Source organism: Dromiciops gliroides, chromosome 4 (genome assembly GCF_019393635.1).
Source record: "Dromiciops gliroides isolate mDroGli1 chromosome 4, mDroGli1.pri, whole genome shotgun sequence".
Taxonomy (NCBI): Eukaryota; Metazoa; Chordata; class Mammalia; order Microbiotheria; family Microbiotheriidae; genus Dromiciops; species Dromiciops gliroides.
Window position 1 is genome coordinate 480595648 of NC_057864.1, and position 25638 is coordinate 480621285.

The 25638-nt window shown below is 42.0% G+C and overlaps 1 protein-coding gene across 1 annotated transcript; it reads right to left on the minus strand.

Moving 5' to 3' along the window:
* Positions 1-218: 218 nt before the first annotated feature.
* On the minus strand, positions 219-24959 carry LOC122755310 (nicotinamide phosphoribosyltransferase-like). Its single transcript, XM_044003620.1, is given in 7 exon segments — positions 219-775; positions 777-1134; positions 1137-1341; positions 1343-1377; positions 1380-1602; positions 3425-3526; positions 24867-24959. Coding segments are annotated over 7 exon segments (1539 nt in total). The 3' UTR covers positions 219-252.
* Positions 24960-25638: the final 679 nt, after the last annotated feature.

A 25638-nucleotide genomic window follows, 5' to 3' on the forward strand; every position in this document is an offset into this window, starting at 1 on the left:
ACCAGATTGAAAGGACCCTAAAAAGCTTACTTCAGCATTAAATCTTTTACACACTTAAGTGCCATTTCCTAATTTGAGATCTTCTAAAGACTGGCAGAAAATAAAATAAAATAGGGCAGTATGTCCATAAACCAACAAATAATTTGGCTGCAATGTATCATAAAACACATAAACCCCCCACACAGATCTGTACAGTATTATCTATGCATCACACACTCACACACGCAGGCTCACACAGTCAGAGAACAAAGCTTAATGAGGTGCCGTTTCCAGTTCACTATTCAACTGGGCATTTTTCCGTACTTCATCAAATGAATAGCTTTTTGTCACCTTTCCATTCTTGAAGACAGTATGGAGAAGATCATGACCACATTCTTCAAGATCTCCTTTTCCTTCCTCAAGGGTAAGAAAATTTCCAGTAGGTGTCCTATGCAGAGATAGCCGGCCTTTTTTTGACCTTTTGTTTGGATCAGCAACTGGGTCCTTAAAGACATTAATTCCAAGGCCATTGGTAACCACATAACTGCATTTGAAGGAACAATTCAAAAGATCTCTTATTAACTTCTGTAACAAAGCTCCACCAGAACCAAAGGAAATATTTTCAATACTCCATTTTTTTTCCTTCATGCCTTCAACAATCTCTTGTAAGGTGTTGATATCAACTCTATCTCCCTGAATAACTCTAAGATAAGGAGGCAACAATTTATAGCCTTTTGCATTTTCAGTAATTGGAAACTTCTTACCTAGAATGTCCAAAACCTTTAATACAGTGTCGAGGATTTCCAGAATCTGGTCTAATTATCAGTGGTGCTTCTGCACTTCTTGATACAATTAAATGTCTTAAATCTTCACCCCAGATTTTCTCACATGCATTATAAATGTCATAGCTATCACTGACCACAGACACAAGCACTGATGAAAACTGTGTTACTATATGTTCAAAAGCATCCTTTTCATGATCTTTGCCCCAGGCCGTTATGGTACTGTGTTCTGCAGCTGGAACAGAATATCCAGGCACAGGGTCTTTAGTTCCATAATATTTGTTAATTAAAGCAATTCCTGCTACTGTATCAGTCCCCTTGAAGTTAACCAAATGAGCAGATGCTCCTATACCATCCGTCTCTTTTGAAGAGACGTTTCCATCAAATATTTTGCCAAAATTTTCTTCTGCTCTCTGGAATTTGTAGCCACTGTGATAGGATACCAGGACTGAACAAGGATAGTCTCAATCCAATTTGTAAGCCAGTAGCATTCTGGATCTGTGTTTTCCACGGTGAAGAGAACATTTCCTTTGGGAATGACAGAACCCTCAGGAACTGCTTTTACTTCTATGGGAAGATTGGCCATCATATTTCTCAAGAATATAACTCCATCCCTTTCATTAAAGACATCATCTTGAAAATGCTCTTTGTAGACCTCTTTGGCTTCCTGGATTTTTTCTTTGGTCACTACTTTGCCTTTTAAGTACTTACTAAGAATGTACTGCAACCCGTAAAATACAGTTTCCTCATATTTCACCTTCCTTACTTCGGAGTTTTCAGTCTTCTTTTCACGGCATTCAAAGTAGGAATAAACTTTGCTTCTGTTGGGTGGATAAAGTAGCTAAAAATAGAAGGAAACAAAAAACTGGAAGAAAATTTTTGTAGACAGTCTCTCAGATAAAGGTCTCATATCTCAAATACATAAAGGATAGGGGGCAGCTAGATGGCGCAGTGGTTAAAGCACCGGCCCTGGATTCAGGAGTACCTGAGTTCAAATCCGGCCTCAGACACTTGACATTTACTAGCTGTGTGACCGTGGGCAAGTCACTTAACCCCCATTGCCTAAAAAAAACTAAACCAAAACAAAAAAAAACCAAAAAATCAAATACATAAAGGACTTTGTCAAATTTATAAGAATATGAATCTTTCCCCAATTGATAAATGGTCAAATACGAATAGGCAGTTTTTCAATGAAGAAATCAAAACTCTATATAGTCATATAAAAATGCTCTAAATCACCATTATTTAGAGAAATGAAAATTAAAACAACTTTGAGATATCATCTTACACCCATCAGAATGGCTAAAATGACAGAAGGGTAAAGCAATATGTTGGAGAGGAAGTAGACAAATTGAGACACTAATTCACTGTTGGTGGAACTGTGAACTGATTCAACCATTTTGGAGAGCAATCTGGAATTATACCCAAAGAGTTATAAAACTATGTATAACCTTTGACCCAGCAATACCACTATTAGGTCTGTTTCCCAAGAAGATTAGAGAAAAAGGAAAAGAACTTATATATTCCAAAATATTTATATCAGGTCTCTTTGTGGTGGCAAAGAACTGGAAATTGAGCGGATGCCCATCAGTTGGGGAATGGCTGAAGAAGTTGTAGCACATGATTTTGATGGATCACTACTCTGTCAATAAAAAATGATGAGCAGGTTGGTTTTAGAAAAGCATGGAAAGATTTGCATGAAATTATGAAGAGTGAAATGAGCAGAACCAATAAAACATTGTTCACAGTAACAACAATATTGTTCTAAGAACAACTTTGAATAACTAAGTCATTTCGGGTATTAAATACTCAAATCAACTATGAAGGACCTATGAAGGAAGATGCTATCCACCCCCAGAGAAAGAAATGACAAATGAAAACATGTGTAATATGGTTTTACATATGCATGCATGCATGCATACATACATACACATACACATACACATATACATTTTTGTGTCTAATGGTAGCCTTCTCCAAGGTGGGGTGGGGTGGGAGGAAAAAAAATGTACAGCAGAGAACAAAAGAAATCTTCGAAAGAAGCACCAAAAAGCAGGATAGCTTTGAAAATGAGTTATAATATTTATTCCATAGTTTTTTAAAAAAAGGAAACCGTGTGAAATGGAAATTCTGGTTTTATATTGAATCCTCTTTTTGTGTTGTGCAGTGTACTCGGAAATACTATCTCTTTTTTTTGGTCTTTTTATATTTGAGTTAGAAATAAACATTTTAAAATGGAAAAAAACATTTCCCCATAAAAGAGTGTGCATTTATATACATACACACATATATAAACAAATGTGTGTACATGTATTTGTGTGTATACATAAACATATGTGTGTATGTGACACATATGAGTGTATTTAAACATGTTTGTGTGTATATATATGTATACACACACACACACACACAGATTGTGTGTGTATTTAAAAGTTCAGTTTTGGGATTGCTCACTTTGGTTGCATAATTTCAGGTTGGTCTCCAGAGTGACAGGACCAAATCTCAGCTCCACCCAGAGAGTCTTTGTGCTTCTTCCCTCTCTTCCCACAGTTCCTCCATCACTGACCGTTCTAATTGTTTTTAGTCATCTACAGTGACTGAATGACCGCGTGTTCATGAAGGCCATACCAATGGACCATCTCTTCTGGAAAGATTTTAGATACCAGTCCTGCTGTGCCCGAGCTAAGGTGCAGGACCATTGTGAGAAGGTCAGCTACTAAAAACTGGATGTTTTTCACCCAGAGCAGCTCATGCAGACCCACTTCCTAAGGCGTAGAAGGATGGTAATCTACATTTGTTACCCCTGCTTATGTGGACCAGTCTTTACTTCTCAACCCCCTGGTTTTCACCTGGACCAGTGTACTCTGCAGCTTACAAATAGAGTTGGGGGTCCCATCAATTGTCACGCTAGGAGGGAACTTTTAAGAAGAGGTCTGTTTTACTGCTTTGGGACACCAAGTGTAAACTGTAGTAAGAGCCAGGGGAGGGGGCAACTAGGTGGCGCAGTGGATAAAGCACCAGCCTTGGATTCAGGAGCACCTGAGTTCAAATCCGGACTCAGACACATGACACTTACTAGCTGTGTGACCTTGGGCAAGCCACTTAACCCTCATTGCCCCACAAAAAATAAAGAGCCAGGGGAATCCTCTTCCTCTCTCCTCTTCATCTTTCTTCTTCCTCCTCCTCCTCCTTCCCACTTTTTTTTTGTTTGTTTGTTTTTGTTTTGTTTTGTTTGCTTTTTTTTTCTGAGGTGTGAGATTAAAATTGGATATTAGATCATAAATCTACCCTACTTAACCTTTCCCTTAATTTATCTCCCAGATTAGTAAATGGAAGAAGCTTCTGGTTTTCTAGATAGAACTTTTATTTTTATGATAGTCACAAGGTGATGTTGATTAGAAGGATAGGAAAGTAGAAATACAATACAAATCGTCTTAAGTCTAGGTTTAGTCTATATTCCGTATAAAACTCACCAAAAGCGGAAGGCCACCTTTGGGGAGAGAGACCGAGTCAAGCGCGTGCTGTTAACCGAGAGCCGGGCCGAGTCAAACTCCAGTCCGCGTCTGTCTGTGCAGCGCAGCCAGGAGACCAGTGGAGCAGGAAAAAAGGCCCCACTTCCGTTCTCTCCTTGCCTTTTAAGCTCGCACCCCGGAAGTCGAGTGCTCAGCAGGCAATCTGGCGTGCGTCGCAGGCGGACTGGTGTGTGTAGCTCATGCTGTTGGTCTCCTCCCCAAAAGGGTGGTCCCCAAAAAAACCTGGCATCTCTCCATTATCTAACCGACTGTTAAAACATTTTACCACAGAGGCATCTGTGGGTCAGAGTTGGCAACCTAGGCGTTTCTGGTGAGATGTTTGAATGGAAAAAAATCTGCCTTAAACAAAGCAAGGAAGAGAATAGGACCATAGGCTGGACCTGGAAGGGGCCTCACAGTCCCTCTACTCCAAGTGGCATCCCTCATTCTGCAGATGCTGCAGCTGAAGCTGAGGGTGGCGAAAGGATTTACCCAAGGTCATACAGGCAGTGAATGACAAGGGCAGGACTTGAACTCAGGTCTTGTGACTACATATTCTGCACACAGGGTTCAATGCATTTTTTGGATGCAATGTACTATTGCTGGCAACATGCATTATGGCCATGGGAGCTGCCCCATAAGCTCATAGCTATAGAACTAGAGGGGTCCTCAGGGACCCTCTAGTCCAACCCCACTTTACAAATGAGGAAACTAAGACTCAGGGAGATGAACAGACACACACACATGTATATATATATAATTTTTTCCAAGGGATAATGAGGGTTAAGTGACTTGCCCAGGGTCACACAGCTAGTATGTGTCAAGTATGTGAGGCCGGATTTGAACACAGGTCCTCCTGAATCCAAGGTCAATGCTTTATCTACTGCGTAACCTAGCTGCCCCAGAACACTTATATTTATGACATCCTGGATCTGAAGCTAAAGGGACCACCTCATTTAATCTCCTCTTTTCATAATCACTCACACAGCCATTTATTAATTGCCTTGATAAGGAATACAAAGAAAGGCCCTGCCTTCAGGGAGCTTACATTCTAATGGTGGGGACAACCTGTAAATAAGTAGGCACCCACATGATCCATCTAAGTCATTAAAGAAGCTGGGCCTCAGGTATGCTGACTTGCCCAAAGTGCCTAGCTGGAGTGAATGTTGGTGAGAGGGTTCCTTCCCCTTTTTCCTTGAGACTTTGACTGTGGGACTGGGGGAAGGAACATTTCCCTAATAGAAGCAGTCGGGTTTATCTAATTATAGGTGCTAAAGATTGGGAGCCCAGGAAGGCAGCAATTCTGACTGCATTACATTTGAGCTTCCCTTAGGGAGAAACCATAAAACGTGTCATGAGTATTTTTATTTTTCAGGGAGCCACTTGTTAAATGTTTACCAGCGTCCTCAGAGTGGTACCTCCACAATCACCCTACTCTTCATTAGGGACAGGTTGTCCTTTTGAGGATCTTCTCCTACTTTTACATATGAAACATATGTTGGGTGCAAAGCAGTGAATTGCAGTGGAAAAGCGCCCTACTTAGAATCACTGGATTTGAGTTCTCATTCTGACTCTTCCATTTACTACCTCTGTGACTTGCGGCAGGTCACTTCCTTCTCTGGGTCTCAGTTTCCCCATCTGTAAAATGAGTGGGTTGGACTCAATACACCTAAGTATATCTAAGATCCTAGGACCTTAGGAAATTCACTTCACCTCCCTGGGTCTCAGTTTCCCCATCTGTAAAATGAGGGGACTCAACCTCTAGAGTTCCCTCTAATTCTGGATCTTTGATCTCACAATCCAGCTTCAATAGCCCTGTGTTTTACAATCCTCTACCCGCACCAGAAAAAGAATAAATGAACCACTAATGAAGTCACAGATCCCTGAAGAATTGAATTAAGTGAAAATTTCTGTTTAAGTGCTATTTAGAAAATTGATGTTCCATGCAAAAAAAAAAAAAAGATATCCCTTGAACAGAGAAAAGTTGTGCGATCTAATAGAAGAGGCAGCTGGTAATTTCAAACATCAAGTAAACACCAGAAATACTTGTAAGAAAGGGAGATACTAGGGGGCAGCTAGGTGGCACAGTGGATAAAGCACCGGCCCTGGATTCAGGAGTACCTTAGTTCAAATCTGGCCTCAGACACTTGACACTTACTAGCTGTGTGACCCTGGGCAAGTCACTTAACTCCCATTGCCCCACAAAAAAAACCAAAAACAAACAAAAAAAAAAAAAAGAAAGGGAGATACTGGGGCAGCTAGGTGGCACAGTGGATAGAGCACTGGCCCTGGAGTCAGGAGTGCCTGAGTTCAAATCCGGCCTCAGACACATAACACTTACTAGCTGTGTGACCCTGGGCAAGTCACTTAACCCCAATTGCCTCACTTAAAAAAAACAAAACAAAACAAAAAAAAGAAAGGGAGATACTTCTCTTTTCCTTGGGGTGAGGTTGGTGGGAAGCTACATCCTTGGGGCTAGAAAAATAAAGTTAAAAAGAAAGACATAGTGCACTAAGCTGAGGGGTCGAGATGGCTTAACTCAACTTGCCTCTCTTGCTTTACTTTTTCCGTGGGGACAGCGGAGGCAGGAGCCACAATGGTAGGACCAAGGCAAAGAAGTTAAAAAGGCAACTGAATGCTGGTTTTCATGGCCAAGAGTTATTCCAGCTGTAGAAAGAAGCCCTTGGCTATAGATAGACTTGCTGAGCAGATGGTGGACTCTCTGCTGCTTGTGAGTCCCGGAATTAGGTACCATTTCCCAGAAGGCAGAATTCGAAGAGAACAGTTCAGGGTGGGTTAAAAGGCACATTCCAATTAAGACCTGTTAGAGATCAGAGTGAGACTAGGCTGCTAAGGATGAATGGGGAGGGAATCTCAGAATGGGCAGGAACCTTAATGGACACAGTCTAGTCCATATCTGAAAATGGAATTCGTGTTACAACGTACCCCAAAGTCATCAAGCAGCCTTTGCCTAGCCAGCCTCTTGTAAGGGAGCTCTGGCACAGAGGGCTTGAGTAGGGAAGTCAGTTAAAGAAATGGCACCACAGATGTCATGTCAACCAAGTCATCTGCTGCCACCTGCTGGAGTCCATGTATTAAAATCAACTGATCAAAGTTCGTTTTTAAAAAATATATTTGTTTAAATTTTTCTCAATTACATGTAGAGATATTTTTTGAGTTCCAAATTTTTCTCCCACCCTCCCTTCCCTCCTCACTCCTGAAGCCAGTAAGCAATTTGATATAGGTTATACATGACGATCATGTTAAACATATTCTTACATTAATCAGGACAAAAGGAAAGAAAAAATGCAAGAAAGAATAAACAAGAATGATAACAAAAAAGCAACAACAAAAGTAATATAGTATGCTTTGGTCTGCATTCAGATGCCACAGTTCTTTTTCTGGATGTGGAGAGCATTTTCCGCCATAAGTCTTTTGGCACTGTACTGTATTGGATCATTGCATTGCTGGGAAGAGCCAAGTCCATCACAGTTGATCCAATAAGGGCTGAGGATTGGAGAAACCTTGGCCCAGAAGCCTACACAGACTAGATTTGATCTGGTGAGACTTGCTCCAGATCACTCTTTGGCTTGTGTCCCCACCAATGTATCATCTCTTTATGCCAGACTGAGTTAGATGAGGCATAACAAATCAAAGCAAAGGTGCTTAACTAAAATAGAATGTGTAGGTAATGAGAAGGGATTGGATCAAGTGAATTGCTCTTGGCACCCATTCCCAATGACTGCTGCCATGCTGGTGCCACCCAGGAGTGCTGGTTGGCTTCCAGTATGGCAGAATGGGAAGAACTCTGGTTTTTGGACTCTAAATCCAACGTATCTTCCTGCCCTTCCTGCGTGATTGTATTTTTTTTTTTTTTAGTGAGGCAATTGGGGTTAAGTGACTTGCCCAGGGTCACACAGCTAGTAAGTGTTAAGTGTCTGAGGCCGGATTTGAACTCAGGTACTCCTGACTCCAGGGCCAGTGCTCTATCCACTGTGCCACCTAGCTGCCCCATGATTGTATTTTAACATACCTCCACCAGAGCTGTTTCTTTTTCTCATATCAAGATACTGGAGAGCTAAAAACTTTCCTTTGATAATAGAAATTCAAACAATTTTCACTTTTGTTCATCTAACAGTACTCTGGTGTCACATAAGCTCTTTGAGGGCAGGGGTGGTTTTGTTTTGACATCTCTAGACCTTGCACAACAGTAGGTACTTAATAAATGCAGCTAGTATATAGACTGTTGGACTGTTGGCCAGGTCACAACTATTTTTAGCCTTAGTTCCCTCATCTGTAAAATGGGAACAGGAATAGTGCCTACCTTCTAAATTTGTCGTGAGGATCCACTGAGATAATCTCCCTTCAGTTAGGGTTGTTGATGAGTTTGTGGGATTCAATTGTGGACTTCTTCCGTGTGCCTTTGTAGGAATGGGAAGAGTAAGGTCAGGGGTGTGATGCAGGGAAATAGAGGTCATGTACTTTCATTTTGTGGATATCAAAAGGTGAACTGAAATTCAGCTTGGTCTGGAAAGTACCTGAATAATCTAAGTCAGGTTCTAGCTCTTTGCGGAGGTGGGCTGCTGCTTCCTGTTCTCATCTTTCTTGTTCTTTTTTTTCTGGTGAGTAAATTTAAATCTAACTAGTCACTAAAGCGAGGGACTAATAATACCTTTACCAGCATGCCAGATGTCATGCAAGTCACCTGTGTGTGGGGGGTGTCCCCTGGAAAGTCTGAGTTGATTACTTTGCAAATTGAGATGATTTAAGCAGCCTTCCAAGTGGAGAAATGAGGCAAGGGGGCCTTGTCTTCGGGGAAGGGGAGTGCACAGCGGTGCCCCCTCCCACAGAGGAGACGAACAAGGAGACCACCTACACCTCACTGGAGGCTGTAGCTCGGCTTGCCTGGGGTGCCCTGTGATTATGGAGGGGCCAGTGCTCAGGCCAGGAGTATACAGTCTGACGGGGGAATCAGGGCTGGAAGGCCTAGCAGGCTTGGAAGCCCACTACCAGCATTACATCTGCTATTTAACTGAGTCACTGACTTCTAATGACCAAAGTAAGAAAAGGATTGTAAATGCTTCACCAATAGAATGCAAGCTTCTTGAGGGAAGGAACTGTTGCCTTCTTTTTTTTTTTTTTTTTTTTTTGGTGAGGCAATTGGGATTAAGTGACTTGCCCAGGGTCACACAGCTAGTAAGTGTTAAATGTCTGAGGTGGGATTTGAATTCAGGTCCTCCTGAATCCAGGGCCGGTGCTCTATCCACTGCGCCACCTAGTTGCCCCCGAACCGTTGCCTTCTTGTCTTTGCATCTCCAGCACCTAGCACAGTGCTTGGCTTATCAAGGTAGGGCTAGAACCTGGACCTGGGATTTCACTGTTTAGGGAACTGGGGTGGGGATCGAGGGAAGGAAATCACCTCTGCCCCAGGGATCTCATCTTTTCTTTGCAGCCTACGACACTCCGGAATGCAGTTGAAACATGATTAAAGGGGGAAGCTAGGTAGTACAGTGGATAAAGTATGGGCTCTGGATTCAGGAGGACCTGAGTTCAGATCTGACCTCAGACACTTGACACTTACTAGCTGTGTGACCCTGGGCAAGTCACTTAACCCTCATTGTCCCACACAAAAGAAACATGATTAAAATGGAATTAGGAAATATTTAACAAAATAAGTAAAAATAAAATACAACATAGATAATGCTAATGTATGGTTTTCTAAGTCAATATGCAACCATCAGGGAGGGATCCTCATGTACAGTTTAGTGGCCCTCATTTCTATTTGAGTTTGACACCCCTGGTCTAGAGGTGAAGAGATTTGTCCAAGGTCATTCAGTATGTATCTGAAGCAGGACTTGAATCCAGGTGGTCTTGGCTTTGACATCAACATCTATCATGCCACCTCTCATCTGGCACATAGTAGGTGCTTAATAAATGCGTGTTTACTGGAGAGTGTCAGGGCTGCACTGAACTCTCAATACACTTTCTGTTGAGGGGCTACACAGACTTTGTGAAGGTAACCAAGGCCTTAGGCTCCAAGACAAATTTTGTCAAAGACTCAGGGGACCTGCTTCCTGATTCTAAACCTGTTATTCATTCCCTGTCTGACCTTGAGTAAGTCACTTCCTCGATTTGGGTGTCAGTTTCCTCCTTGGGAAGATGAAGGCATTGGATCAAGTGGTATCCATGGTGCCCTCCCAGCTCCATCACTCTATGGTGACCCCACATCTCCTCAATTACCTTGCACTGACTTTACATGTATTTTAAATACATTTAAATGTGAACACCTTTTGTCTTGCCCTAGAAATCATAAGCTCATTTTATATTTGTATCTGCAAAGTCCAGCACAATGCCTGGCACTTGATAAATGAGCATCAAAAATTATGGGACGTGGATGTCAGGGAATATTCCTATGATGGAAGAAATGATGAAAGGAGAAGGCTTGTATGAGCTGATGTGCAGGGAAACGGGCAGAACCAAGGGAACTATACACAACACTGCAGTTGAAAATTACTTGGAACAATTTAAGAACTGACCAATGAATGAAATGACCCATCCTTACTCTAAAAGATGGATGGTGAAGCATACTCACTCTCTCTTGGTGGAGAAGTGTTGGACTATTGGTAAAGAATGGGACATACATTCTTAGACACAACCAGAATGGTGACACAGTAGACAGAGTCCTGGATCTGGTGTCAGAAAGACCTGAATTAAAATCCTGCCTTAGATGTTTACCAACTGAGTGACCCTGGACAAGTCATTTGATATCTCTGAATCTTGTTTCCTAGTTTGTAAAATGGGAATTTATAAAGCACCTACTATGTGATAGGTATTGTGCTAAGCATTAGGAATACAAAGAAAGGCAAAAACCAGTCCCTGTTCAAGGAGCTGAAAGTCTAATGGGAAAGACATGCTGACAATTATGTACAAACAAGATATGGACAGGATAAACCAGAAATGACCAAGAGACAGGAGGCACTAGCATTGGGAGGAGATTGAGAAAGTCTTCTTGTCAAAGGTGAGATTTTAGGTAGGACTTGAAGGAGGTCAGGAAATCCAGGAGGTAGAACATTCCTCGCTTGGGGGATGGCCAGTGAAAACTCCTGGACCCAAGAGAGCAGCCAGGAGGTCAGTGTCACTGGCTTCTGCAGAGTTTGTGGGGAAGATTGGAAAGGTCGGGGTGGGGAGGGTACATTAGCTTATGAAGGATGTTGAATGCCAGCGGATGTTATATTTGATACTGGAGGCAATAGGGAGCCATGGGAGTCTTTTGAGTAGAGAGGTGACATGGTCAGACCTGCACTTTAGGAAGATCAGTTTGACAGCTGAGTGGAGTGGGCAAAGACTTGAGGTAGGGAGACCAACTAGCAGCTATTGTAAAAGTTCAGGTGTGAAGTGATGGGGACCTGCAGTATCCAAGGAGAGAAGGGAGTGTTTATGCGAGATGCTCCTAAGGAAGAAAGGGCAGGGCTTGGCACCAGATTGGATATGGGGGAGGGGGTGAGAGAGAATGAGGAGTCAAGGATGACATCCAGGCTGTGAGCCTAGGTGACTTAGTGTGGGCAGAGGGAAGATAATTTTGTTTTTTGGGGTTTTTTGCAAGGCAATTGGGGTTAAGTGACTTGCCAAGGGTCACACAGCTAGTAAGTGTTAATTGTCTAAGGCCAGATTTGAACTCAGGTCCTCCTCAATCCAGGGCCAGTGCTCTATCCACTGTGCCACCTAGCTGCCCCAGGGAAGATCATTTTGAACCTGTTGAGTTTTGAACATTTTGATTTTAAGATATCTATGGTTCATCCAGTTTGAGATGTCTATAGACTGTTGGAGGAGAGAGACTGGAGGTCAGGAGAGAAGTTAGATATAGAAAAGTAGATTTGAGAATCATCAGCACAGAAATGATCATGGGATGGATGGGAACTTATGACATCACCAAGTGAAATAGTATAGAGGGATGAGAGAAGAGGACCCAGGACAGAGCCCTGTGGGGTCCCCTTGGTTAGTGAGCATAACCTGGATGGAGATCAAAGCAAAGGAAACTGAGAACAGACAGGGAGGAGAACTGGGAGAAAGCAGGGTCACAACAACCTAGAGAGGAGAGAACATCAAGAAGAAGAGGATGAATGACAATGCCAATGGCAGCAGAGAGGTCAGCAAGGATGGGGAATGAGCAAAGACCATTAGATTTGGCATTTAGGAGATCACCAAAGACTTTAGAGGGAGTATTTTAGTTGAATGATGAGGTAGGAAGCCAGACTGTAGAGTGATAAGAAGAGAGAGGAAAGGAAGCGGAGACATTCATTGTAGATGGTCTTTTCAAGGAATTTAACCATGAAAAGGAAAAGACACATAGGATGATAACCAGCAGGGGTGGATGAATAAAGCAAGTGAGAGTGTTTTGAAGATGGGGGAGGACATGAGTGCTTTAGCAGGAAGCAGAGAAACAGCAAGTAGACAGAGAGGAAAGAATGAAGATAAGAAAGTGAGGGTGGTAGAGTCAGCAGTCTGCTGGAGAATAGAATGATATCCCCTCTGCATAAAGAAGGGTTTGCTTTGCCAAGGAGAAGGTCCATCTCTTTATTCGAGACAGGGGTGAAAGAGGAGAGGGTGTCAGAGGGCATCTGAGTGATGTGACATGAGGAAGAAGAGAGAAGAGGGAACTCACAGTGAATGCAATTGTATCTGTGAAATGTGAAGGAAAATTCTCAGTTGGGGGTGGGGGACAGGGAGTTATGGTAGGCACATAGGGCATTGAATGCTAAGGTGAGGAGTTTGCACTTTTTTTGTAGGCAGAGGGAAACCATTGAAGAGTCTTGAAGAGGGAAGTTACATGATCAAAGATGGACAACAATACAAATCTTTAGACTTTGGCCAAAAGGTGCCAGATTGGTCCTTCACATCTGCACACACATAGTTCCTTCTTTGAACAGGAAAACCAGGGGTGGAGGTGACAGGGAAGCAAATTTAGATTGGACATTAAGAAAAGTTGCTGAAAATTAGAACTATTGAAATGTCTGATGGGCTGCCTCAGAAGGTGGAGGGGTTTTCCCATGCTGAAAGTCTTCAAGCAAAGTAGATAACCACTGGTTGGATATTTTGTAGAAGGGATGATTTTTTTCAGGCATCAGTTAGACTAAATGACTCCAGGTCAGTTTTCAAATTCTGGGATTCTTTCTCGCAGAGTGCTTTCGGTGCCATGGCCTTTGTTCTGAGATTTCCAGACATCCTTCTTCCTACCCTGCCCCCCCCCCCCCCCGGCGTCTTCTCTGCTCCCACTCCCCAGGACCAGGAGGACATGACAATGTGGCTTCCTGACCTTGTTGCTCCCAACTCAATAAATTCCAGGGGACTCCTATTGCCTTTTTTGGAGCTTTTAAAGCCTTTTGCAACCTGGCCCCAACTTCCCTTCTTAGTCTGATTACATTCTCCTTATTGTACTCTCTGGTCTGGTCAAACTGTCCTTCACTCCATGTCTTGTCTCTGTGCCTTCTTCACAATGGCCTCTGGCATGCCTGGAATGCAATCCCTCCCCAGATCGATCTGCTCAAGCACAATCTACTACACGAAGCCCTTCCTGGTCCTCCCAGCAGCTGTCGCCCTCCTTTCCAAAATTGCTTTGTGTGCATTCTGTACATATGTGTGTGTGGATAAATATGTATAGGAACACATCATCTCCATCAGAATGTATACTCCTTGATATCAGGGACTATTTTACCTTTGTCTTTGTATCTACAGCCCCTAGCACAGTGTAAGGAGTATACTAAGCATTTCTTAAGTGCTCTTTGATTGACACATCGTGGGTGCTTCATGGGTGTTTGTTAATGGGTAGATAGCTTGATGCCTAAACCTGTCCTGGCAAGCACTGTGGGATGACTCCCCTGAAACTGGTATAAGAAAGAATAGGACTGAGAGAAGGTCCAGGATGAAGAGTGGCAAGGGCAAGGGCAAGGGCAAGGGCAGAGAGACAAGATTAAGCTCCATTGTGTGTTGGAGAAAATCGTCTGTGTGCATCTGCATGAATATGTGGGAGGCCGGGCATGGGCACAGATCAAGCTCAGGTGGGAGGCTGCAAAGGTCTTGGGACTTGCCCAAGTTCAAAAGTTGGCCCTTTCTCCACTTGCCCTGATGTAACCCCAGTCCCAAATAACCCTGAAGCAGACAGGGAGATGGATAATAATTAGAGGTTGCACCTTCCCACGGATCATGCCTCCGCTTGCCAAAGCTGTTTCAATTGGAGACTCCAGCCAGCTTCCAAACAAGAGAGGGTTGATCCCCTAGACCACAGGGCAGAGCTCTGGCGCTGATCCTGCCTTGTCTCCAGCAGGAAATGGGGGAGCCAGACCAAGGCTGAGATTCAGGAGGCTCCATGGGACAGTCATACCCGTTTCATTACCTTTGAAGCATTTAACAACGTTCTCAAGGAGGAAAAAAACCACCTTTTGAGCAAGATAACATAGATAGTCCCTGTGGCTTCACACATTTTATCCAGATAATCTGGAAAGAGTTTTAATAATTCAGAAAAACTAATAATCAAGAAGCATTTGTTAAGCACTTATTGGGTGCCATGAACTAAAAATACAAACACAAAAGGGAAACAGTCCCTACCTTCAAGGAGTTTCCAAATAGTTAGAGGAGATTTATACATATGTTTATCTATACACACATGTATAGATATACATATGTGTATACACACTCATGTGTATATGCACAATAAAAATGTGCATGTGTACAAACAATACACCTACCCATGCATTCATATACAATGGAATATGTGTGTGCACATGTGCATATACACAGACAACACTCATACATGTATATATACACACGTCCATCCATCCATATATACATGGAGAGGAGGGAGAAGGACAAGGGGAGAGAGTGGAGGAAGGATAAACCAGGAGGAGAGGTCCAGGCAAAGTGCTAGGAGAAATTCAAGGATGGAGGGGTCACTTTCATTAGGTCAGGGTTGGGGAGGGGGTGTGGCAGACAGGAATCAAGGAAAGCTTCATGGAAATATAATGCTGAGCCTTGAAGGAAGGGAGGGACGTCAGTTGAGGGACAAACTTGTGATTGGGGCATGGTGGAATGCGGATTTCATTCCAGACACAGAGAGCAAGGACAAAGCCATGGGGATGGGAGAGGTTAGAACCAAAACAAGAGATCGTGAGCATGGAATCTGGCAGGAACACTGAGTAAACAGGACCATGAATCTGGAGCTGGACGTGACCTCAGAGGCCATCTGATCCAGCCCCCTCATTTTACAGATGTGGAAATTGAGGCCCAAGGTTGTGAAGTAACTTACTCAAGGTCCCACAGGTAGTAAGCATTGGAGGCAACATTTGAACCCAAGTCTTGTATTCCAGAGACTAAAGTAGGTGTTAAGTGCAGAATGCCAGGGTCTGATGTGTACTTAATTAATTAAGTTAAATTACATTAAATTTATTTATTTATTTATTTATAGACAGTATCTTATTTTTTTCCAATTACATGTAAAGACATTTTCAGCATTCATTTTTGTTTTTGTTTTTGTTTTTATTTTTTTAGTGAGGCAATTGGGGTTAAGTGACTTGCCCAGGGTCACACAGCTAGTAAGTGTTAAGTGTCTGAGGCCGGATTTGAACTCAGGTACTCCTGACTCCAGGGCTGGTGCTCTATCCACTGTGCCACCTAGCTGCCCCCAGCATTCATTTTAAATAAAATTTTGAGTTCCAAATTTTTCTCTCTCCTTCTCCCCTCCCTAAGACAGCAAGCAATTTGATATAGGTTACACGTGGACAAGTATGTAAAACATTTCCACATTAGTCATGTTGTGAAAGAAGAAACAGAACAAAAGGAAAAAAAAAACATGAAAAAACTCAAATAGAGTGGAACTAGTATGTTTCAATCTGCCTTCAGAATCTACAGTTCTTTTTCTGGATGTGGAGAACATTTTCCCTCATGAGTCCTTTGGAATTATCTCGGGTCATTGCACTGCTGACAAGAGCTAAGTCTATCACAGTTGATCATCACACAACGTGGCTGTTATTGTGTACAGTGTTCTTCAGGTCCTGCTCACTTCACTTAGCATCAGTCCACTTAAGTCTTTTCAGGTTGTTCTGAAATCTGCCTGCTCATCATTCTTATAGCACAATTGTATTCCATTACATTCATGGTTGTTCAGCCATTCATTCCCCAATTGATGGGCAGTCCCTCAATGCTCAATTCTTTGCCATGTGTCCTTTATTTAATAGGCAGTGGGGAACCACTGAGGACTAGTGGATAGGAGAGAGACATGATGAGAGAGCTACAGGTAGATAAAAAGGTTATACATGTCTCAAGAGTGTCCTGGACTGAGGCTCTTCGACCTTGGCTAGAGTGTGCTTTGGCTGATTGTACTTCCATGCCCCCGCCCCCATCATGCTCATCTAAGTCCTTCCTGAAAACAGTATATGGAAAAACATACAGAATGAAAATACTTTTGGAAATTTAACCTCTGAATCAAGTGTTATGGGGATTCCTAATAAAGAAGCTTCTTCTACCAATGCAGAGAAACATCTATTCCCCTAGACAACTAGGGAGAGCTGCAGTGCCTAAAGTACTGGGTCTGGAGTCAGAAAGACCCGAGTTCAAATCCAGTCTCAGACACTTCTAGCTGTGTGACCCTGGGAAAGTTGTTTAACCTCTGTTTGCCTCAATTTCCTTGATTATAAAATGAAGATAATACCTTGCAGGGTTGTTGTGAGGATCAAATGAGATAATATTTGTCATGGGCTTAGTGAAATGCCTGGCACATAGTAGGTGATTAATAAACGCTTATTCCCATCCATGATTCCAGTTTTAGCCTAGAGAGCTCTCTGATGGTACTGTCTGATGTCCAGGGTCTTACTGCTGCCAGTATGTATCTGAGGCAGGATTTGAACCCAGGTCTTCTTGACTCCAAAGTCAGCTCTAACTTTTGTTTTTGTTTTTTAGTTTTTTGTCTTTTGTTTTGTGGGGCAATGAAGGTTAAGTGACTTGCCCAGGGGCTAAAATTCTAGCTAAACTGTCTAAAATATCTAATGAGTGGTCGCCAATAAATTATAAGCTTTAGCAAGAGTTAGACTTTTAAGCATTTATTAAGGAGAATAAGAATTTGGTAAAGAGAGAGAAAAAGGCCTAGATTCCTATCTATTAAAGGGAGAGCACATTTTTAGCTCCCGTCTCCGCCAGAGTCCAGAGGAAAGAGCGCGAGACTGAGCGCCAGTCTCTTCCTTCCTCCTCCCACTAGTCCGCGTCACTTCCTGACTCCTGAAGAAAAGACTCCTGGTCTTGCCCTCAAAGACCTTCGCCTCATGGGCAGAACTCTTCTACAGTAAGTATCCAGCAGGTGGCGTTATTCCAATCGTTACAGTCCCCCCTGTTGTTCCTCAAGAAACAAAATGTTTCCTTGACGGAACAGTAAAAAGAATATAATAACTATTGCTAACTAATAATATGTGAACAACAATATAGAAAAGGAAGAGAGGAAAGTTTTGTTCAGAGGGGCGATTTTTTTTTTTTTTTTGTCCTCATGAACCGACGCTTTGACATTAGTCTTGCAAAGGGAGGGCCTCTGCAGAGAGTACATGTTACAGATGGTGTATATTATAACAGAAAGAGAAAAAAACCAACAAAAAGAACAAATCAAAACTGTTCATTTAAAGTCTCTGAAAGTCTTTTCTCAGATGTCCTCTAGGTGTAGTCGTGGAATGGAAGTCTTTTCAGGGGTTGATGTGTGGATGCTGGTAATCAGCCAGGAAAATTTCCTACAAAATTGAGCTTAACACAACTTTAAAATAGCTTTGTCAATAATCAAATCAAACAATGAAAGTTCTCAAAAACATGTCTAAGGGAATTCAGAATCTTAGTTGTTACACATGAAACATATAATAAAACAAAAATTGAACCATTCTTTAAAATTATAATATTACTATAGTCCCCCCCTTATGGAGGGTAATTGAGAAGACAATTGCTGCGATATTAATTATTAAAAATAATTTTTTATCTTTGTTTCATCACTTTTTGCATCATCTGCCTAATTATCCTCATGCCATTATGAGAAATTAAAAAATCTAATATAATTGGTAACAGGTGTCAAGGCCAAATTCAACACTGTATTTATCATGACACCTGAGATAATTATGGGGGTTACCATAAAAGAAGAGAAATGATGGGATATGAGCATTCCCACACTTGAGCAATATGTACTGCCCATACAGTATGCCAGGCTTAAAATAGGTGGATGGAATATATGTCCATGCCACCAAACATATTGGAAGAAACTGAGTCAGACTTAATCAGATGCATGGGATTGAGATGTCCATGGCATCAGGCATATAGGAGGGAGCATAGAAGCCAGGTGTAGAAGTGAGATGGGTGGGATGAATACTTCCAGCCATCTGTACAATATTGTGGGGAAAAAGAGAATAAAATATTAAACCAAGAGAATCCAACCTCAACATTTGTCAAAAGCCGTTCCCTCGGCCATACCTTGACTTCATGCATGTCTCCCCTCATGTGACAGTTCAGTGTCTGCTCTTGCATGTATTCCTCTTGTGATTGGATGGCATCTTGGCCAACTGGCATCTGATAACTCAGAATAAAGGCAATTAATGTCTTAAATGATAAGTTCCCATAATCCAAGTCTCATATGGATTTAAAAATTGAGGATAATAAATGATTGCAAAAAATGTGAATACATCTTGACTCAGAATATAATATATAATTATGCAACAATTTCAAATAATACCTTTTTTTTTACTTAGCATACAATTACTTTTTTGAAAAATCTGAACATATTTAAATACAAGTTAAAGCACAACACAATCTCAAAGACAACTTTTACAAATGTTCCCCTCTTTTTTTTTTTTTTTTGGAATATGCTTATCAAAAATAATACTTCTAGAATCAATTTACACTTGCCATGGCAACCAATTTGCCAGGGAAATGCTTTAAAGAGTTTGATCAAATAATCAGTTGAGAAAAACAAAAACAACTCAGAATATGGGAGCACAATACTCCTAGAATTAACATTGTATTATGAAATCAAAACCATCTTGCAATTTTTCAAAATTAGATAGATAAACGAATAGAAGAAAATACACATGGAACAATAAAAAACAATGAAATTCAAACTAGGACTAAATGAATGTGAACTTAATATTAATAAGAGTATTATAAAATATAAACTTGATCACATGACTATAAAAAGCTTTTACAAATATTCTCCTTGTTTTAAAAACTAAGTATAAGACACAATCTCAAAAGCATGAAAATCTCTATGAAAATAAACCCATTACCATTAATTTCAAAATGTAGATGTAATAGCATAGAAATCCTATGTAACCTCTGAACTGATACAATTACTCTGAGTGAATTCAGAACACTTTTGATTCCGATATCTAAAATCCCCAATACTCATATCAATACCTTGCTGCTTACTTCTACATTCCTGTACAATATATACCCTTCCATGCCAAAAGAAGCAGAGTCTTGAACTATGTTGATGATTGTCATTCTTATTCAGCTTAAGTTTTTCTTCTTTAACCCCTCTATATTGTCTGTCGGGCTTTTCACCATACAAATGCTTTATAAGATTACTAATGAAAGACAAAAGCAGGTTAGCAAAATTATGAACAAAACGAGCATATCTGGAATTTAAAGAGTTTTCTAAGATTGTCTCAAAAGCACAGCCAGGCTGGAGAAGGGCTGAGCCTGAAGCTGCAAATGTAGTTACAGAAAGTTGAGCATGCGCATCAGATCTCTGGACTTCCCAGGCAGGGGAAGTAATGGGCTTGGCCATGGGAGGAGTAGAGGGTGGGGTCTGGGGAGGAGGGGAGGGACCAGAGCAATTTGAATCAGACTTGATTTTGAACTCAGGCCTGGATTCCTCTTCTCCCACTTTGCCTCTAGGTGCTAGGGGATTAAAAGCTTCTAGAGGGTGGGTCATTGCCTCCAGGCATGCAAAATTAAAGCAACAATTAGTGTTAGAACTGGGAAAAGCTGCAGGAATCTCTTCAGGCTTCTCTGAAAAAGCATGGTTGGGAGAGGGAGAGATATTTCCTTGTGTGAGTAAGTTGCTGGCTCTTTTAACAAAAATAAAAAGAAAAATAGAAAATCCACAAAAACAAAGCATTAACATGATCTTATCTCCCATTTGTCTGGTTAAACAGACTAAAATCAAAAATAGGGTAATTAGGGAGTTTAAAAGGTCCATTCGAAAAAATTTAAAGGAAAACACAGCCAGTGCGCCAGTACTTAGCAGTTAAAGGGAGAGGGAGGGGAAATTTCTTACCCAACCAGCAGATCAGAAGAAGACTGAGGGTTAGCTTTCCTCTTCGTGGTCAGCCATCTGTTAAGGGCTAAAATTCTAGCTAAACTGTCTAAAATATCTAATGAGTGGTCGCCAATAAATTATAAGCTTTAGCAAGAGTTAGACTTTTAAGCATTTATTAAGGAGAATAAGAATTTGGTAAAGAGAGAGAAAAAGGCCTAGATTCCTATCTATTAAAGGGAGAGCACATTTTTAGCTCCCGTCTCCGCCAGAGTCCAGAGGAAAGAGCGCGAGACTGAGCGCCAGTCTCTTCCTTCCTCCTCCCACTAGTCCGCGTCACTTCCTGACTCCTGAAGAAAAGACTCCTGGTCTTGCCCTCAAAGACCTTCGCCTCATGGGCAGAACTCTTCTACAGTAAGTATCCAGCAGGTGGCGTTATTCCAATCGTTACAGTGTCAAGTGTCTGAGGTCAGATTTGAACTCAGGTCTTCCTGAATCCAGGGCCAGTGTTCTATCCACTGTGCCACCTAGCTGCCCCTAGCTCTAACTTTTAAAACACTCCGTCTCTACTCATAGGAACTATTCTGGAGAAACTTTAGTTCTTTTTTTTTTGTGTGTGTGTGAGGCAATTGGGGTTAAGTGACTTGCCCAGGGTCACACAGCTAGTAAGTGTTAAGTGTCCGAGGCCGGATTTGAACTCAGGTACTCCTTACTCCAGGGCCAGTGCTCTATCCACTGTGCCACCTAGCTGCCCCGAAACTTTAGTTCAAACAAATATGTAAATCACCCTATATTCCAAATGAGAAATTAGCTCCATCAGGAACTTCTCTTTACATGAAGAATTTAGCATCCACAGCTTCTAATTGTAACTTTATGCAACAGAGAAATTGTAAGCTCCTTGAGGGCAGGGACCGGCTTGCTTTTATCTTTGTATTCCTGGGACCCAGCACAGAGCCTGGCACAGACTCAGCATTTCATAAATGCTTGTTGATGGATTGATTGGATTATTTTCCCTAGAGTCCACCTTGCTGCTAGAGCCTTCCCCTAGTTACTTTCTATCCACTGTGTATGAATCTTATATGTATCTATGTATGTACTTATATTTAGTGATATACAGGGTGTCCCAAAAGTCTTGGTGCAGCTTAAAAGCTTACGGCTGAGGTTGGATTTGAACTCACAAAGATTAATCTTCATAACTTCAGGCTGGGCGGTCTATGCACTATGGCGCCACCTAGCTGTTGTAGTAGCAATTTACATTCACTCAATCAGTGTCCAGGTCACAAAGTGGGGTTGTCTACACTGGCTCATTGGAATTAGAGCAATCTATCAATCAATCACTGGGCAGCAAGCATTTATTTATCTACTCATCATTTATTTATTTATTTGTTTGTTTGTTTATTTATTTATTCATTTATCTATCTATTTAATTTTTTTAATCATACGAGTATTTTATTATTTTCTAGTTACATGTAGAGATAGTTTTCAAAATTTGTTTTTTTTAAATAAGATTTCTAGTTCCAAATTTTTCTCTGAAATCTTCCTGCTCATCATTTCTTACAGCACAATAGTATTCCATTACATTCATTTACCACAACTTGTTTAGCCATTCCTCAATTGATAGGCAGCCCCTCCATTTCCAATTCTTAGCCACCACAAAAAGAGCAGCTATAAATATTTTTGTACATGTGGGTCCTTTTCCCTTTTTTATGATTTCTTTGGGATAAAGATCTAATAGTGGTATTACTGGGTCAAAGGGTATGCACAGTTTTATAGCCCTTTGGGCATACTTCCAAATCGCTCTCTAGAATGGTTGGATCAGTTCACAACTCCATCAACAATGCAGCAACAATGCAGCATTTATTAAAAATCCTATTGTGAGCCAGGCACTGTACTAGGCAAAGGGGGCACAAAAAACAGAAGTTAAACAGTCCCTACCTTGTAAAGGGAGACCATCTATACACATGTAAGCATATAGACACATGTATCAAGGAGCTTTTGTGGGGAAAGGCACTAGGAACTGGGATGACCCAAGACTGGAGAAGATGGACTTTGAGCTGAGCCCTGAAGGAAAGTCAGAATCCTAAGAGACCAAGGTGAGGAGGGAGTGAACTCCAGGTGTAGGGGATGGGAGTGCTGTGTATGAAGTAGAGTGGGAAGGCCAGTTTGGTTGGATTGTATTGTCCATGGGGGGGAGTCTGAAGGCAAGATGGAGCCAAAGGTGCTACAATCTGGTCAGACTGGCCTTCCTTCTATTCCTCATGTACAGCAACCCATTTCCCATCTCTGTATGTTTGCCTTGTCTGTGCCCCATGCCTGGAATCCATTCTCTCTCCTCATCTCCTCCTCAGAATCTCTCTCTTCTTTCAAAACTCTACATGGAGCCTCCCTCCAATCCCTCAGCTGCTAGAAAGCCAAGACAGTGGCTTGTTGCTGATGTCCATCCCTCTTTTAGGGGTGGCCTGAAGATCATTCATCTGAGGCAATTCCCCTGCCCTCACCTTCCTCAAGACTGAAAGCCGGTGGTTTTCTTTCTGTAAACATTTCTCCTCTCTTTGCCCTGGCTCCCCTTGCCCCAGGCATCAAGAGTGCTCATGTTTAGGCCATGAGTCCCTCTATGAGTTAAACGGCTCCCAAAGCAGACAGACCCATCACTTCCTGAAGTATTGGTCTGTCTGGTTCTTTGTAGATTATTAGCAAGGGGCAGCTAGGTGGTGCAGTGGATAAATCACCGGCCCTGGATTCAGGAGTACCTGAGTTCAAATCTGGCCTCTGACACTTGACATGTAGTAGCTGTGTGACCTTGGGCAAGTCACTTAACCCCCATTGCCCACCAAAAAAAAAAAGAAATAAAAATAAAACCTAGTGATGTAGATTATTAGCAGCTTCCCGGAAAGTGAGCTGTCAGTCTTTGGGTCTGGTCATTCAAACTACTCTGAACATACTCCACCATTCTACCAACAGCTGGTCTCCATGAATATATGCATAAACCTCTGAGGGCAGCAACTGTTTTGCTTTTCTCTTTGTAACTAACTCTAGTGCTTAGCATCCTACCTAACAATCAATCAGTCCTCAGCCAACAAGCATTTATGAAGCTGGGGAGTCAAAACAAGGCAAAAACAGTCCCTTCCCTCAAAGAGCTCGCATTCTGATAGGGGGAGAAGCATGGGAATAGCTATGTGCAAACAAGATAGATAGAGGGAACGTGGATAGTAATCTGAAAGGGAAGGCACTAGCCGTGAAGGAAGGGGACTCAGAAAAGGGTGGAATAAGAACTGGGTCTTGAAGAAAGCCAGGAGGTGGAGGTGAGGAGAGACAGCAGGCTAGGGATGGAGATCCTGTTGCTTCAGTAAGTGCTTAATAAATGCTCGTTGGTTGATTGGCCAGTCGATCTCTCAATACTTTCTACAAGGAGACTCACGAGAGGCTTTGTCTAATGCTTTGCTATAATCCAGGTGTGCCTACAGCAGAGGCATCAAACACAAAAAGATGGGGGCGGGCAGGGGGAGGGATTAAACAGCACCTGAGTTAATATGCAGGTCGCATATTAACTTAGAAAACCACATAATAACATTATCTATATTCTATTATATTTTTATTTACGTTGTCAAGTATTTACCAAATGTAACTTTGTCAGGAGGAAGTGTTGCTGAGGGGTGTTTAATCTCTCTGGTCTACAACATTCCTCTTTTTAACCAATTAATCCCTCATCATAAAAAGGAAAAGAAGTTTAATTGGCATGACTTATTCTTGAGGAGTTTGTGCTAACTCAGAGCTATAATGATTGTCAGTGCTATAGGGAAAATGGAGGGCTCTAGGGCATTGAAGTATTCATGGGGAAGAGGCCAACTTTCACAGCAGGTGAAAAATTCTTCTGGGGTACCCCAGCCATTCTGGGCCAGGGGGCGGTGGGGCAAAAGGACAGCCACGTAAACTGATTTCCCTGGACCTTCTTCTGTGGTATTTGGAGAGTGAGATATTTGGAATGATTGTTACCTAGTGTGAGAGAACAGAAACAACTCTGGATTTAGAGACAGAAGACCTGGCTCTAGTTACTTGTACCTGGAAGAGCTTCTATTCCCTTGCGTGAAAAACAAGCTAGCCCTAAGGTTCCTTCTAGCTCAAAATCCTATGATCCCACATTTATTGATCAGACTGACGTCTGGGTAATGGGGAGCCAAGGGAGAAGTGAGAGTGAGAAGCAAGATTGTAGTCAGAGGTGGTTGAGGGTAAGAGGAAAAGTGGCACCTTCAATGTTTGCTTCTGTCTTCATTGTAATGAGTTGGGCATGTTCACAGGTGTCTGTGTTGACCCAGGTACTATTCGTACCATTCCACAGCTGACAGCCAAAGTGCACTTGAAAGAGTAACCGACAATGAACCTGTGCTCCAGGTCCAGCCTGGAGCTGATGGCTGAGCTCATTCCTGCTCCCTGGGATTCAGAGAAAAGTTGTCTCCTCACTGACTATAGGGTCATGACAACTCTCCGCCTCTCTAGGTTATCCCACAGCATCCCTTTAAAAATTCCTTGCAGTGGTGCAGGGATAGGGTGGGCTGGTGGGAGTTGTTCATTCTCACTGGCCCCCACCTTTGGATGGCTTGACTTACTCCTTACCACCATTACCTCAGCTTCTCAACTCAGGTGTTCCTCTATCCCTCTCTTTACTCCTCCCCTTTCAGGACTGATTTTCCTTTCAAACCAGGAGTTGGAAGAAAAATACCATGGGAAGGAAAAGCGGTCCAGACCCCACTTCTCAGATCATAGCCAGCTCATCACAGACTCCTTTGCCAAGAAAGATGAAAGTTTAGGTTTTTTTGGTCTGGGAAGTTTTGAAATTTAATCAATAATTCTCTTTTGTTTGCTCTGACCTCCCAATCTAGAAAATCCTTGGCACTTGTTAAAAAAACAATCTCAATTTCTGTCTCACTCTCTTTCTCTCTCACTGTCTGTCTATCCATCTCTGTCTGTCTCTGTCTCTCTGTCTCTTTTCTCCCAACCTCCCAGACATGCCCTCTATCATCTTTCTTTGCTATATTTGGACAAGGAAGTGTTACAGGGGAAATTGGTGGAGTTTTGGGGTTGGGGGTTCTTAGGAATTCCT